The following is a 17,993-nucleotide window of genomic DNA, read 5'->3' on the forward strand; positions in this document are numbered from 1 at the left end:
ATGGACCTAACAGAAGCAGAAGATATTAAGAAGAGGTGGTAAGAATACACAGAAGAACTGTACAAAAAAGATCTTCACGACTCAGATAATCACAATGGTGTGATCACTCACCTAGAGCCAGACATCCTGGAATGTGAAGTCAAGTGGGCCTTAGAAAGCATCACTACTAACAAAGCTAGTGGAAGTGATGGAATTCCAGTTGAGCTATTTCAAATCCTGAAAGATGACGCTGTGAAAGTGCTGAACTCAATATGCCAGCAAATTTGGAAAACTCAGCAGTGGCCACAGGACTGGAAGAGGTCAGTTTTCATTCCAATCCCAAAGAAAGACAATGCAAAAGAATGCTCAAACTACTGCACAATTGCACTCATCTCACACACTAGTAAAGTAATGCTCAAAATTCTCCAAGCCAGGCTTCAGCAATACGTGAACCGTGAACTTCCAGATGTTCAAGCTGGTTTTACCAAAGGCAGAGGAACTAGAGATCAAATTGCCAACATCTGCTGGATCATGGAAAAAGCAAGAGTTCCAGAAAAGCATCTATTTCTGCTTTATTGACTATGCCAAAGCCTTTGACTGTGTGGATCACAATAAACTGTGGAAAATTCTGAAAGAGATGGTAATACCAGACCACCTGACCTGCCTCTTGAGAAATCAGGAATTCAGGTCAGGAAGCAACAGTTAGAACGGGACATGGAACAACAGACTGGTTCCAAATAGGAGAAGGAGTACATCAAGGCTGTATATTGTCACCCTGCTTATTTAACTTCTATGCAGAGTACATCATGAGAAACGCTGGGCTGGAAGAAGCACAAGCTGGAATCAAGATTGCCGGGAGAAATATCAATCACCTCAGATATGCAGATGACACCACCCTTATGGCAGAAAGTGAAGAGGAACTAAAAAGCCTCTTGATGAAGGTGAAAGAGGAGAGTGAAAAAGTTGGCATAAAGCTCAACACTCAGAAAACGAAGATCATGGCATCTGGTCCCATCACTTCATGGGAAATAGATGGGGAAACAGTGTCAGACTTTATTTTTGGGGGCTCCAAAATCACTGCAGATGGTGACTGCAGCCATGAAATTAAAAGACGCATACTCCTTGGAAGGAAAGTTATGACCAATCTAGATAGCATATTCAAAAGCAGAGACATTACTTTGCCAACAAAGGTCCGTCTAGTCAAGGCTATGGTTTTCCCAGTGGTCATGTATGGATGTGAGAGTTGGACTGTGAAGAAGGCTGAGCGCCCAAGAATTGATGCTTTTGAACTGTGGTGTTGGAGAAGACTCTTGAGAGTCCCTTGGACTGCAAGGAGATCCAACCAGTCCATTCTAAAGGAGATCAGTCCTGGGTGTTCATTGGAAGGACTGATGCTAAAGCTGAAACTCCAATACTTTGGCCACCTCACGCTAAGAGTTAACTCATTGGAAAACACCCTGATGCTGGGAGGGGTTGGGTCAGGAGGAAAAGGGGACGACAGAGGATGAGATGGCTGGATGGCATCACCGACTCGATGGACATGGGTTTGGGTAAACTCCGGGAGCTGGTGATGGATAGGGAGGCCTGGCATGCTGCGATTCATGGGGTCGCAAAGAGTCGGACACGACTGAGTGACTGAACTGAACTGAAGACAGACTATCAATTTGATGATTCAGGCTGTCTCAAAATTAGCAAAAATCTCAAATGGTAAAAGTACAGAACCAAGAAGAGCCATTATTATATTTTCTAAAGCTATTGAATTAAAAGGAAAACTGGCAGATGAGTGAATTATCTAGATTACAAAATTATTAATCACTAATAAATACTGATCAATTAATAATATTTAGGAATAATGGACATGTAGCAATGCTTCCTGTTATAATAGCTCTGAACTTCTGTATTTTTTTCCTTCATTTTTGGGGGAAAATTTACTGGTTAACCTGGAATATATTTTAACCTTCTTAGGTTTGTTATATGTTCCAATCTCATGAAAACAAGCTGTAAATTAATTGGAAGTCTATATAAATAGTGCAAGGGGCTTGCTGAAAAAGCTTAGGGTTTGTAAGATTATACTGTATCATATTTACATTTTAAAGTTAGCATTGTAGATTTTACAACTATTTCCTCTTTGGTATAAACTTGATTCTATAATGCTGTTTATTGAGAAGAAGTAGGTCTTTTTTTTTTTTTTTTTTTTCTTTTTTAAAATTCTCAACCCTTGGGCACAGCTGGAACTCCTGAGTTTCTTATTTATTTTCAAATGGACATTTCTGTTTTTCACCACCACCTCTGCCCCAGGGTAAGTATTCCATTTCATGAATTTGAACATTCAAGGGCTTAGCTTTATTTAACAGCCACCTGTTATATCAGGCAGCCGCAAGTTCACACATTCAATTTTAATAAGCAAATTTAATCCTTCCTGTACCTGTCTTGCAGCCCTTGATGTAAGTTGAGCTAAACATGAACCAACCTGTGGGGTAGTCTTAATTTTAAATAAAAAGGTACCTAACAGGTTGAATCTGATTTCTATATACAGCCCAAATTGACCAGGCACTTAAATATGTTTCAGATGTTCACTCAAGCCTACAAATCGTTTACTAAATATTTGAAAATATGAGAAAGCTTTTCTCTTAGAACAAAGGGTATGGATTTTCATCTTTCTTGAATCTTGTAAAACCAACAAGAATGATGGCAACAACTGACTATATGAATAAAAAGATCACCTAGACAATTATTTACCCTCAATGTGTCTTGCAGTATTAGCTGCTAGGGTAGGAATTCCCACAAGTTACTGGTTACTTGCACGTGTGTGTGTGCTAGTCGCTTTAATCACGTCTGACTCTTTGTGACCCTATGGACTGTAGCCCGCCAGGCTCCTCTGTCCATGGGATTCTCCAGGCAAGAATACTGGAGTGGGTTTCCATGCCCTTCTCCAGGGGATCGCCCCAACCCAGGGATCAAACCCACGTCTCTTCTGTCTCCTGTGTTGCCAGGCAGATTCTTTACCACTAGTGCCACCTGGGAAGCCCCAAGTACTTAGAACTATTGGGACCTTAGGAAATGCATTCTAAAATTTGGCGAATTGTCTCTAGAACAGTGGCACCTAATATTTTTCAAGTCCTGAACTTCTCTGGGAGTCTAATAAGAGCTGTGGACCCTGCCCATGGAAAAATTCATATGGGTACAAACTGTGATCTCAGGAAGTTCAAGGACCTCATGAAACTCACCCCGGGATTATAGAGTACTTACTGTTCAAGAGCTTGTGTTCTAGGGTAATAGTTGGCAAACCACAGCCCCTGAACCAATTCAGCCTGCCCTGTTTTTGTATGGCCAGAATGCTAAGAGTGGTTTCTCTATTTTGTTTGTAGTTGATATATACAATATTAGTTTCTGGTGTACAGCAAAGTGGTTCAGTTTTATATATTATATGCATATACTTTTAAATATTATTTCCCATTTTGGTTTATCACAGGGTATTGACTATAGCACCCTGTGCTATACAGCAGGACCTTATTGTTTATCCATTCTAGTTATAATAATAATAGCTTGCATATAATAATAATAGTTTGCAGTCCCAAACTTTCAATGCAACCCCCTCACCCATCCTCCTGGCAACCACAAGTCTGTTCTCTGTATCTGTGAGTCTGTCTCTGTTTCATAGATAACTTCCTTTGTGTCAGATTTTACATTCCACACATAAACGATATCATATGGTATTTGTCTTTCTCTTTCTGACTTCCTTTACTTAGTATGATAATCTTTAGGTCCATCTATTTGCTGTAAATGGTATTGAAAAGTTCCTTCCTTTTTATGGCTAATATTACATTATATATATATATATATATATATATATATATATATATATATATATATTCCAATATACACACAATTAGCTTTTATATATATATATGGGGTACTATAAGATAGCACTGATATGAACATAGGGCTGCATGTATCTTTCCAAAGTTTTATCTGGATCTATGCTTAGGGGTGGTATTCATGGATCCACGTCATTGTTGTTGTTTAGTCACTAAGTCATGTCCGACTCTTTTTTGACCCCATGGACTGTAGCCTTCCAGGTTCCTGTGGGCATGGGATTTCCCAGGCAAGAACACTGGAGTGGGTTGCCATTTCCTGCTCCAGGAGATCTTCCAGACCCAAGGTTTGAACCCACATCTCCTGCACTGGCAGGCAGATTCTTTACCATCTTAGCCACCTGGGAAGCCTGTAATAGATCATATGGCAACTCTCTATTTTTTAGATTTTTGAGGCACCTCCTTACCATTCTCTGTAGTGGCTGGACCAATTTACAACCCCACCAACAGTATAGGAGGGTTCTCTTGTCCCACATCCTCTCCAGCATTTGTTATTTTCTACATTGTAATATCTCATAACACATGAAAATTATATGCAATTCATGTTTCAGTTTCCATAAATAAATTACACTCTGCTCACTTGTAGACTGACATAACGAAAAGCATGGATATCTGTTTTTTCTCATTACAGAAGAACCTATGTAGTATCCTCAAATCTTGTCTCTTGTCCCACAAAGGCTGACCTATTTGTTAGTCATTTAGAGAAAATTTTGCTGACCCTCATTCTACAGGATTCAAAAATATAAAGCACTCAATTTCTGAAGTAAAGCGCTAATTGTATTAAAATCTATGGATGTGAATTTAATACTTGTAGCAAGATTACACAAATTGAAGAAGTCAGGCTTTAGAAACAAATAGTAAAGTGTTCACGTAAATGTTCTTTTACATAATTACTAAAATTCACATTCTTAACTATTTATTTATAGAATAATAACTACTTGGTAACTAAGAATGGGGAGAGAGATGGAATCCTGTAAAGGAAAAACTTTAGGAGCCACCGCATTTTGATCTTAAAGGATTCTGAAGCACCTTTGAATAATAATACAATTCAGTGAAAAACGATGCCTCAAATAAATATCTCTAGTTTACACAGACATCTTAGGAACATTGATTTATTACTTAAAATGAGTTATTCCTCAAGGTAGTATAAAGAAATAAAACCTAATAACAGCCTAGATCTCTTTGTAGTAACTTGAATAATATCCAGTGTCAGTAAAATTATTGTTGGATGAATGCAAGATACTTAACTCACTTAGGCTAATCCTGGCCTGAAGTCAATATCATAATTGAGGCCTTCCCTCTAAGCTCCTGTTTAAAGGTGGACAACTAAACATTTTCTTTTATAAGATGGATATGCAGATGACACCACCCTTATGGCAGAAAGTGAAGAAGAACTAAAAAGCCTCTCGATGAAAAGTGAAAGAGGAGAGTGAAAAAGTTGGCTTAAAGCTCAACGTTCAGAAAACTAAGATCATGGCATCTGGTCCCATCACTTCATGGCAAATATATGGGGAAACGGTGGAAACAGTGTCAGACTTAATTTTTTTGGGCTCCAAAATCACTGCAGATGGTGACTGCAGCCATGAAATTAAAAGACGTATACTCCTTGGAAGAAAAAGTTATGACCAACCTAGACAGCATACTGAAAAGCAGAGACATTACTTTGCCAACAAAGGTCCATCTAGTCAAGGCTATGGTTTTTCCTATAGTCATGTATGGATGTGAGAGTTGGACTGTGAAGAAAGCTGAGCCTGAAAAATTGATGCTTTTGAACTGTGGTGTTGGAGAAGACTCTTGAGAGTCCCTTGGACTGCAAGGAGATCCAAACAGTCCATCCTAAAGAGGATCAGCCCTGGGTGTTCTTTGGAAGGAATGATGCTAAAGCAGAAACTCCAATACTTTGGCCACCTCATGTGAAGAGTTGATTCATTGGAAAAGACTCTGATGCTGGGAGGGATTGGGGGCAGGAGGAGAAGGGGATGACAGAGGTTGAGATGGCTGGATGGCATCACTGACTCAATGGACGTGAGTCTGGGTGAACTCCGGGAGTTGGTGATGGACAGGGAGGCCTGGCGTGCTGCGATTCATGGGGTTTCAAAGAGTCGGACACGACTCAGTGACTGGACTGAACTGAACTGAAACATGTGGTAACAATTTGTTGACTTGATTTTAATGCCAGAAATATAGCACTCTTAACTTTTAGCACTCATAATATCTTAATTTTATTACTCATTTACAAGCATTTATATAGTATAAAAAGCAGTCCCTTTCACCATCACCATGCATATTTCTATCCTTGGATAATCCCAAAGCACAATGAAATGTATCATTTTCATTTTCATCAGACTTTACTAGATGTTCACAAAGAGCACAAGTGAATCATTTTCAGTTTTTCCTTGGTCATCTCCACACTCTTCGACTGGTGTTACTGGGACACTGAAGGAGGCCCACATAATCTCCAGACTAGTTGATTGGTCCCTCAGTAATTGAGAGTGAACTTTATAAACAGATGCAAGCTGATAGTGGTGTTTATGTACTAATCATACTTGTTAATAAATAAGCCACTGTGGCCCAAAAGAGAGTGAAGAAAAATACATTCAAGAATCAAAAGTGAATAGTTATCCTCAACTAAACCTGGCTTTTCTGACCTTATTAATCATGGAAGTCTCCAAATAAGGGGAAGCATTGAAGGGAGGAAGGTAGGTGAAGGATTGATAGATTATTGTGGGTATCATAGGTATAAAGTTGAGCAAGCAAGAGGGAACAAGTTATGGTTTGGATCTCCCTGTAGGTGGTAAGAAGCTGTAGAGCAGGCCACGAATTATAACCAACAGCATAATAGCAGGTGATTCCTAGAGAAGGATCTGGTAAAAGGGTAAATGACTTTTTTCTTAGTTGGGGGGGGGTGGATTTTAACTTTGTTACTGAGACATGAACAAGAACTGCCGTAAAAATTATTTGTTGCTAAATCACTATATAATAACATTGGTAATTCAATTAACTTCAGTATAGCACTAGGAAAGAAAAAGTATTTTAAAAATCAATGACTACTTAATTTTAACAACAGGCATGAGAAAAAGGGTTTGGGGGGAAGGGGAAAATAACAAGAGCTGAGAAAAGCAAAAAAGCCACAGAAAGCCTGGAGACTAGAGATATCTCAATGCAAATCCATGATAAATGGATGCAAGGGGTTTTAATTATCAGCGGTTTAACAGAGCACCACCACCACCAAAACAACACAAAATAAAACAAAACCTTTAATGGCTCATATAAAAAAAAATCACTCTACAGAGGGGGAAAAAAAAAGCTCAAAGCTAAATAATACAAAGGATCAGGTAGAAATCAGAAACTAAGGGGATCAAAAACAAAAATTAATCCATCATCTTACTATTGCTAGATCATATATTTGTAGAGGATAGAGACTATTTCTAATTTACCTTTTTATCTGTTTCTTACTCTTTTAAATGCCTGGCATGAGTAGACACTCAAGAAATATTTAGTGAATTGAGTCAAAATGGATTCCTAAGCCATTGATTACTTTTAGGTTGACCAGTTACAAAAATCAAAATAAAAAACAAACAAAACAAGCACTCAGGGATCAAAACCAGTGGCAGAGAATTCCATCTGTTTTGCTCTCTGGTGGGGAAAACTTTAAGCAGAAGACCACTCCCAAACTGTCTTTTGATACAGATGTGAAATGCTACATAAAAACAGTATGAGAAGTACGGGGTATTGTATACACATACCTGCATGTGTGCATGCACACACCCACACATATGTATGCATGCAGTTTTTAACTGGAGTGGCTAAGTCATCACTATCAAAAGGTATCCAATGAAGAGTTTTGAAAAAAAAAAGAAAAGGTTTAGTGATATAGACTGAAATATACAACATATTACAAAAAATGTGGTTCCAGGGGACAAGTGAATTGCTAATGTGATATTCACAGAATGGCTGAAGAGAGGAGACTAGGTGAAGGAAGGTTTCAAATAATATTTAGTTCATCTATAAAGATTGTTATGGCTTCCCAGGTGGCCCTGGTGGTAAATAATCTGCCTGCCAATGGAGGAGACATAAGACACACAGGTTCGGTCCCTGGTTCAAGAAGATTCCCTGGAGAAGGGCATGGCAACCCACTCCAGTGTTTTTGCTAGGAGAATCCCATGGACAGAGGAGCTGGGCAGGCTATGGTCCATAGGGTCGCAGAGTCAGACACGACTGAAGTGATTTAGCACGCACATAAAGATTATTATGGCAGATTAGGATTATTGGGGGGAAAGATTACTGGGTGGGGAGGGCAGCCATGTTTTTTCACACTAGGTCTCCTCATGGCCCTGTCACTGACAAACCATTGAATTTTATTGATCTAGGCAACAGTATGGTGTTAAGAAAAAAAAAAATCCTCTCTAGGTGAGGCTACCAAGCATTGGGTTTGTTTCTTGTTGCTGCTGTGATTTCTTTATCCTCCGCCAGGGAAAATGAGTTTTCACAGACCTTCCCAACTTCCTGCCTTCATCTCGATGGCGATGAACGGCAAGCCATGGTGAGGTACCTGCTGGAGCTTAGACTGTGACCATGAGCAGGAAAGCTAATAGGCCCACATGGTCTCATTAGCACCCCACTCTCACCAACTGAGCTAACCGGCCCCAGAGGAGTAAGACACAAAATGGGCTGAGAGACGATTACATTTTAATTTATCCCCTGGGAATATACAAGGGAGGATAAAGGGAGAGTGTTGAGATTGGTTACTATCAAAGAAACTACGCACTGTGAAAGACAGCATGTACAAATGCCCTCTATTTGGTGGCAGAAGTGTAGCATTTTCGTTTCACTGTATTAAACCGAGTTGGGACAAGGCAGCAAAGCTCCTGCTGTTGTGATTTCTTTTGTTTTACTGTTAAAGGGGCTTTAAGCTGTGTGACATACACAGCCTCAGGAAGGGACCTCGATAACTACTCTACCCTGGACCAGTAATTGCAATCAGGAATGAATCCAGGATCTGAGGGGCCTGCAGTTTAGGTTGTTGGGTAGAGGAGGGGAGCCTTAAGAACAAAGAATATACAAATATTTTTGGCAAATTTTATAAACACATTGCTAGGCCTCCTCCCAGGACCTTGGAAGGAGACCATGCAAATAAGGGGCCCAGAGCCTTCCTTTGCTAACCTCAAGGAAAGCCTGGGAACAATCTATAGAACAAACACATAATGTTAGGTCTCAGTTGCTATATCTAAAAGTAAAATCTTTTCTAATTTTTTAGAAAACTTAGTAAAATCTTGATAAAATTTGGGGCTCGTAGCATGGTACCACTTCAAACACTCCTGTGATATGATCTGATTAACCTCAAGCCATTGTGGATATTTACGACGTAATAGCCATAAATATATTAAGAGCATATTAATCTTATAACTACATAATGCCTGTCTTCTACTGACTTGAACATTTCGCAACAATCACTTTACAAAATACTGAATGTCACTACATTAAGATGAAAGAGATTAAATGTCATCATTTATTATTTCATGAGTAGGTAAACTGAGAAACTCATTGAAGAATCTTCATTAACTTTCACTGTAACTTCTGTACTGACCATGAGACTGGTAATCTAGGAAATTTTAATAATTTTTAACAGAAGAGCCCTGAAAACAGGGAGATAGCAGAAATACTTCCGCCAATAGTTTATATGAAATAGAAAATCTATAACTCTGATGTGACTATGTAAAATGTATAATGTATCATGGTGAGGAAAAGATATTATCCTTTCATCTTTAACTATGAAATGATTTAGCATTTTCAAAAATTAAAAAGTAAATAAATATTTTGCAATTTTACTTCTATTCGTTTAAATCTGTCCTAGTCCAAAAGTGCACAGAGTAACATAATATCTTAGAGCTCCTATTTAATTAAATAAAAACACTTGAAACACTGGAGTCTAAAAATACTGATATTATTAATTAGTATATATCCCTTCCTCCTATCTACTGAACTTCCTACTTATCCCTGTTTGGTCCTGAAATGTCACCTCACCTTTATTCCTTAGTACAGTTTCAGATAGACATATAAGCTTGTTTCTTTTTTTTTTTCCCATATAAGCTTGTTTCTGAGAAATGTATGTGGTAAATAGAATTGTAAAAATGATGTAAAATGGTGGGGAAGGTCTAGACAACATCAGATGATTCTATCTGCGATAAAGAAAAAGGCTGAAGTCCTGTGTTTATAGACTCGGTGGTTTGGAATACTATGACTTGGCCACAGGAATGCAAGCCATGAAAAGCATACAGCAGACCAGAGGACTTGGCACACTGCTATGGCTGAGCCAATAACCTCTATATAAATCATCAGGTGCATACACTCAACTGGGTCAAGTTTACCTTCATGTAAAGAACTGCCTCCATGTGAATCAACCACATTCAAACAGAGAAAGGAAAGGTATTTATTAGATTATACAAAATGTCTGATTCAAAAATATTTTTATAGCCTATAACATCATATCCACCACACACACACACACACACACACACACATTACATGTAGCAGTGAGAATCCTTCCTTGGAAATTTCTTTCTGTAATGAATATTCCAAATTATGAGAAGATCTGAAATTCCAAACATTATCTGTTCTCAGAAGTTGGAACCCAGTGTGTCCGCTTGCCCTAAAATTCTTCTCCAGTGCTGTTTGTCTCTTAATTATGCCAAAGGGAGTTCTTAATTGTATAATTTTTTTTTGCTGTGAACATCAGCAGCTCTGTCTCTTAAACTGCACTGAAAAATACTAGGGAGTCGCAGCCTTTGTGTCACTTACTAAACTTCCTCAATAAAGCTACCAAAAGCTTTCTGAGGTGGAATTTTATACTTGCAAATGTCAATTCAGATCTGTTAGATACAGTGAACAAACTTGCCTGCTACAGCAAGCATTCCACCCAAATTGACTAGGTGTGGCTTTTTTTTTCATTGTTCAGTCACACTGAACAGAATCTGTTCTCTGGCTACATCTAGGTTGTCATTCCCTTTATCTGTGGCCTTGTAATAAGCAAACCGTACTCAATTTTCCAAAAGCAGACATGCTCTTCCGGTATCCTAGAAACAGATCAAAGAGTGGTTTGTGGGAAGACATAAGGTTCAAGGCAGTGATACCAATGGGTCTTAATATGCAGGCAGACAAACAACAGGACTGGAAATTTAAACGTTAGCTTGAATATTTTAGGGAAAAGAATCAGATGATCAGAGCAGGAGGGATGTGCAGTTAGAAGGGATAGACAGTTGTTTAGGGAGACTAGGTACCAAAGAAACAAAGTAAAATTATATGTTACTTCCATAGTAAAATCAAGATCCATAATAAAGAAAATTTCTTTCAAGTCAGACTGGTAAATGTCACTTAAAATTGCTCACACTAGCTCAATGACAACATGCCCACAAGGCAGCTTTCTAGACCACAAAAGAGGATCATATCAACCATCTCGAGGTTAGCTTTTTGTACACATAATAACTGAAGAAATTAATCTTTCATCAGTTTATCACATCATAACAGCTATTGTTAAATAATCTACAAGGTAGAAAAGCAATTTCCAATTGTTCCCTGGGGTCTTCTAAGTAATGTCTCATGTCTTCTGCTATGCTACAAAATAAATAGTACTCCTGTGAGTCATAACAGTCATATTCTGCAGCCTGAAATTACCCTCATTGAAGAAAAAAGGGAAATGTATTCTATTATAGAAAGCATGGAGAATCAAATTAGAAAGCATAAGAAGCTGAAAAACTCAATGAATCTCTCACTGGACTCCAAAAAAGTCACTCCCTGATCAATAATGCATGAAGGGTTGAGACTTGGCATGGAGATATTCAACAGGAGGCTCAACAGAAGATGAATAGTCTGCCTTCTGTCTTTACCCCTATTTTACCCCAGGCTCTTGCTCTCTGATTCTCTGAAATAGGGCAGTTGATTGATGTCCCTTGACCTTTGAAAAAATATAGGCTCCAGCTGCATACGAAATGCTGGGCTCAGGTGTGTGATAAAATCTGGCTCCTATTCTTTGCTCAGTCTGAAAATGGGACATCCCACAAGAGGCCAAGAGTGGTAACGGTGGGTAAAAGGCTCCCTTGCTTTACTCCCCATCTACTCACATTTTCTGGACTCACCAAGCATATTCATTTCTCTGTGGCTTTATTTATACTATTCTCAGTATCTAGAACACTTTCTCTTCCCTATCCCTTCAAAACCAAGAACAAACTGAAATGCTTCAGCGTTTGAAAGCTAAGGACAGAGTTTGGAGGAGTTCAACCATATAAAGTATTACTAAAGGTCAAAGAGGAACTCCAGGGAGCTCACTGGTGACATTCTGGGAACGAATTTATCAATGTAATTAATCAGCACTGAATTCCAAGGCGAGTATTTTTGGCAAACGAGTAAACACATGAAATCTATTTATTTTACTTAACATTTTCTAGACATCCTGGAAAAAGTATCATGGAACAAAATTTTAGTGACTTGTTAATGCCCCTAGGACCCGTTTTTTGCATTATTCATAAAGATGTACCAATTAAGGGGTGCCCTATCTACACAGATGTCCTTGAATTCTGAGAAACAACTTTGTAATGAGATAGGTTTTGCTGAGAGCAGACTGACCTACTCCCACACTTTCCATGTATCTAAATATTACGTACATCTTTCAGTTTTCAGTGTGTTCATTATATAGTAGTCACCAATGAAATGGGTTACAAATAAAGATAACACAACCCTTTCCAAGTACTAGCCTGATAATGGTTTAAAGGAAGTAGGCCAGCTGGAATTAGAATGAGACACCATGGAACCAAATATGAGACCTGGAAGAACTCAGTAGACAGGGACAGTTTTCAATTCCATCTCAAAGAGTCTAAGGCCAAACTGCAACTGTATATTTTAAGGTATTAAGACAAAATGAATTCTCTGTAGGACACTTAAATCACTTTTTAAGTGATCCATTTAAACTCAATGATCCAAATACTAGACATTGGTTTAGAATGACACCAAAATATTAATTTCACCAAAGGGAAACTCTGTGGCTAGGTTAAGTTAAAACCCCCATCAAACACCTGGCCAGTATCCCTCAAGACTGTTAAGGTCATGGGAAACAGAAAGACCGAGAAACAATCACAGACCAGAAGAGAGAGCACAGATAGGATTCAAATAAATACACTGATACCCTGGATTGGACACTGTAACAGAAAGAGCACACTAGTGAAAAATCTGGTGAAGTCTAAAGAAAGTCTGGAGTTTAGTTAATAGTAATGTGTAGATGTCAGTTCCTTAGTTTTGACAAATAAACTGCATATAAGATATTAAAAGTGGGGAAAACCAGGTGATGGGTAATATGGTAAGTCTCAGTACTATCTTTTCAACTTTCCTTTAAATCTAAAGTTATTTTAAAGTGAAAAATCTATTTAAAAGTAACAACAGAACTATCAAAGAGCAAGGAAATTTATCTGAATTAATATCCTAAATTAAAAGGTTTTTATGTAATAATCATCAAACCTCCTCTCAAAATGTCCCTGCTCCTTTTATTAGTATTCTTCGATAAATTACATTTTTTGATTTATTAATTTACTGCATTGGGTCTTAGTTCTGGCACTCAAGATCTTCAGTTCCCTGAACCAGGGATAGAAGCCAGGCCCCCTGCACTGGGAGCATGAAGTCCTAGCCACTAGAACACGAGGGAAGTCCCTATAAGCTACATTCTGGGTGCCTGCAACCCAGTGTTTAAATCTCACACCTGATTGCTCCCTTCACATGCATAACATCTTCGGAGTGTCAATTAACATATTAGTTCGCATCCTCAATCCTTCGGTGACAACTTCCCAAAGTCCTTGCCAGGTTATTCCAGTGTAGATATGCACCCTCAAAAAAAAGGACACACATATGCAATTTTGAAAAAGCAGAGCTGTGACTTACAACTGATGGCATCTGAGCATTTTGGAACATAAACTGCATGTGCTGGGCGAACATGGCGGCGGCACTCTTTTGTTGAATCAGATTGTTCCGTCCATTAATTTCCAGCTGCGTCTTCAAATGTGGAGGAGGGTGAAGGTACTTGCAGTTCTCTCTGGCACACCGGCCCTAAAAATGAAGGATTTTATTAATTGACATTAATATATTTAAAAATCTGGTGTGGCTAAGAAAATAAGAAAAGTTTATTAATCTCTTAGCATGCGGATGAACTGTTATAAGTACTTTATGTGAATTAATGTATTCTGTCTTGATACACCACCCCTAAGACTGATACTCTCATCATTTTTATCTTCCAGATGAGGAGATGAAGAGGAGTTGCACAGCTAACAAGTGACAAAACCAGAACTAAAACCTAGTTAGTCTGACCCCAGAACTCATTCTCATAGCCACCTTGCTCTGCTCCACTTTGGTATGCATCAACTTACATTTAAAATATAAAATATCAGGGACAGTATATAATCATAACATTACAGATGTAAATAGAAATTTCCCAACGTGAGACATAAAATCAAATATGATCTAGGATGTGGATCTACATATGTAATCAGGAAAAATACGGAAAAATGTTAAATATATACACATAAATGTATCTTGTAACTTTTAGATCCATTATTCTGGACAATTTTGGCTCTAAAGTTCTTTTTCCTGAATCCATATAATGTGAGAAACTGCTTGAAATTCACTGATATTTTGTTAACTGAAAAATAAACCTCTTCTACCTCACAGTTATGCTGTTCTTTAGATTCTAGAGGGAATGGCCCCGGATCATTTGGATAACTGACACCCAAGTATATTTGGGAGTGTCAGGTATTTGAATGTTTTAGAGATGGTTTCAGCACTTCCAGACAGGATCATATGGCAGTCCTGTGGAACCAAACATGGCTTTGGTGTTACCTACATGCTGATGTGGCTGCTAATTATGGTGTTTACTGTGTGGCAGCAAAGGATGTCAGTGACCAGGTATTTATCACATTGTCAAATGTGTTATGTTGTGTTTGTTTAACTCAAGTACTGTACAAAGCAGCTAATGATGATCCCATTTGGATTACTAAGTCTGCCATAATCCCTTTAAGATAAGCACAACTGCAAGCCATTCTTTTTCCCACAGTTGCTTAGATGCTTTATAGCAGGAGCTTACTGGAGGGAAGGGTGGGGGGGGGGTGGGAAGGCAACTTTTTTTGTACCCAAGAGTGCAAGTTGCTAGGCCACCTGAATTCCCAGGAGAAAATCAGTTCAAGTGTTTTCAACAAATGCTATGAATTTTCCGTATTTATGATGCTTGAATGGACTATATTAATCACTCCTTCATATTTAGTTATCTTGTTATTAAAGCACTCCCGTAATTTCACTGGGAACAAGGTGTGGCCCTGAAAATTAGAGTTACCTATAATGTTGGCCTTCCCTTGTGGATCAGCTGGTAAAGAATCTGCCTGCAATGCAGGAGACTTGGGTTTGATCCCTGGGTTCGGAAGATCCCCTCAAGGCTACCCACTCCAGTATTCGGGCCTGGAGAATGCCATGGACTGTATAGTCCACAGGGTCACAAGGAGTCGGATATTGACTGAGCGATTTTCACTTTCTATAATGCAAAACCAGAAGCACTGCAAATGCTCTTTTAAATATCAGGTCAATGGGATGAGGTGGCTCTTTTACCTCCCCTGGCAGGGAACTGAGTATAACTTAAAACATAGCTTGATAAATAAAGGTAGCCACTATTATTTTCCATTAGGCTTCTCATTCTGTTTCTCCAATTTGATCAATTTATTTTTAATCAAATTATTTATAAAATCAAACAATTTCTTAGTTTCAACATACCTTAGAAAAGAAAGCATTTATCGGTAGAGTTGAGGGTGGTATGAACTCAGTCCTCCTGAACTCATAAAGGTAGGAACAACCACATAATTTCAGCACATATAAGGACTGTAATTGAAGTGAAAGTCGCTCAGTTGTGTCTGCCTCTTCGTGACCCCATGGACAATACAGTCCAGGGAATTCTCCAGGCCAGAATACTGGAGTGGGTAGCCTTTCCCTTTGCCACGACATCTTCCCAAACCCAGGTCTCTCATATTGCAGGCGGATTCTTTACCAGCTGAGCCCCAAGGGAAGCCCCAAGGAAATCCTTATATGCACTAAAACTGGCGGAAATGGAAGTCCCCCCACTCCATTAACATGTCCCCCTAAGAGAAAATGTTAATTCTCTTTACATCTACTGCAAGGCAAAGATAGTCACAACGATTTCAGTCTCTAGATTCTCTACCCAGCGTAACTGGGATTATCTGGGTCAAAATTAACAGCTCAAGGGAACTGGTGGCACGTGGAGCCTTCCACAGCCAAGCATGGCAGTTTTAGGGTTTCTCTTTCTCCTCCTACTTCCCCAAGGGAGAGTCCTAAATCCTCTGCTCTCCTCTTTATTCTCTTTCCCCTGGAGAAATAAAGTCCGGGTAAAGTTTCATCTCTCACTGCAATTGCTCAGATCTTAAATCTCGATCTCTATCTCTGACCTCTCTTCTGAATTTCAGGCCTTTTTTAAAATCACTAACTGCAGTTGCATTTAGAAATCCTTCCCCCTAACCAGCTCTAAGTAACTTACTCCTGACCTTCCTTCTCCTTAGACTATCTTTTGTCTTCCTGCCTACTAGCATTTAGGACTATTGCTCCAGTTCCCAGGCTTTCGGATAGGTGCATAGCAGCACTGAAAAAAGAAACCAGGCTCTTGCTGAGCAGGACTGCCTTAGGATCACAAACCCACCTTGATAGTTTACCCTGACCAGTGGCAAACACAACCATAACCATTTAAATAGGACACAATCTGTAACCCACCCCCAATCAGACGAGGACAGTCTCTTATACTCCGGAATTCAAAAAACAATAGATTTTTTTTTAAAGGAAAAGGAATACAATAAGTTTTTGCCATTTGTTAACAGTTTAGAGGGATCTTTTGATTAATTTATTTTAATTGGAGGCTAATTACTTTACAATATTGTATTGGTTCTGCCACGCATCAACTTGAATCTGCCCCGGGCATACACATGTTCCCCACCCTGAACTCCACTCCCACCTCCCTCCAGGTAGGGTAGACTTTTAACATCATTTACATTGAATGTAATCAAGAGGGGAGGGGAGGGCGGGAGAGAACATGGTTTATTTGGACCATTTCCTGCCAATGTACAGATAAAGGCTTGCTACCTGCCTCTGTGCTTTTACATTACTGTCCTTTACAAATAATAAGTTTTCTTAAGTTTTTTCTTGGGAAACAAATGAGATTTTTACCAAGTAAACACAGTATACAGAAATAGAAAAAAAAAAAGAATTACACTTTAAAAATCACATCAAGGTAGGTTATAAAACTAAAGTATGGAATATGACGCAGCCTAAGATTTTAAAAAAACTTACTCATCTTAGTTATGAGATTGTACTTGATTTATAAAGCATTCTTTTTTGAATGACAGAATCCATAATTTAATTCTATAACAATGCAAATGCACAACCCTACCTTACCAGAGATTGCTGCTTATGTTAAAGAACGCTTATAAAAGAGAAAAAAAAAAAAACCCTGCATTTTCAATCGAAACAATAGATGAGACCAAATAATTTAATATCAATGTTATCTGTGAAATACAATATTTCAAAAGAAAGCCAAGCCCCTTAAATTTTTTCAAAACAACTTTAGGACTCAGGGTAATATATTTATATGTACAACACTTGGTAGCAATAAATCTCTGTATTCATTCTTCAAGACGCCCAAACTTAATTATAGGGCAAAATACTTTTATTGGAGTTGGGGAGGGGGTGGCAAACTTTGTTTTTGACATTTGCTAACATTTGCTTTTAGTCCCTGTAGGGGATTAAGGATTTCATAAGCACGTATGGATGAGATGGGGTGGAGGCAAAGGATGGATTTGCCCACCACAGTAATCACTTATTGTTTTTCTGTCCTTTGGAAAACCAGTGACTGTGAAGTTTTCCAGAGGCCAGCTAAGCACTGTGAATGGGCCACAAGACTATCACACCAGGTCTGTAACAGCCCAGAAGCTATCTTGGCAGAAAAATATCACCTGTTGGGTTTCCCAAGCCAAGTCAGTGGTGTCCAACCTCCTTCTAGACCCACAGGTTCAAGAGTTGCCATGTGCTCAGTGCAGACTCACAAAATTAAAGAAATCA

General features: G+C 38.7%; 1 protein-coding gene across 8 annotated transcripts in view; it reads right to left on the reverse strand.

Annotated features, from left to right (window-relative positions):
• The window catches only part of MBNL3 (muscleblind like splicing regulator 3), a 121,228-nt gene that overhangs the window by 23,112 nt on the left and 80,123 nt on the right, over nt 1-17,993 (reverse strand). For all 8 annotated transcript variants that reach the window (XM_059883512.1, XM_059883513.1, XM_059883511.1 and 5 more), the window contains one exon: nt 13,776-13,940. In XM_059883512.1, coding sequence (XP_059739495.1) covers nt 13,776-13,940 — 165 coding nt within the window. The remainder of the gene's footprint in view (nt 1-13,775; nt 13,941-17,993) is intronic.

Source organism: Bos taurus, chromosome X (assembly GCF_002263795.3).
Source record: "Bos taurus isolate L1 Dominette 01449 registration number 42190680 breed Hereford chromosome X, ARS-UCD2.0, whole genome shotgun sequence".
NCBI classification, from domain to species: domain Eukaryota; kingdom Metazoa; phylum Chordata; class Mammalia; order Artiodactyla; family Bovidae; genus Bos; species Bos taurus.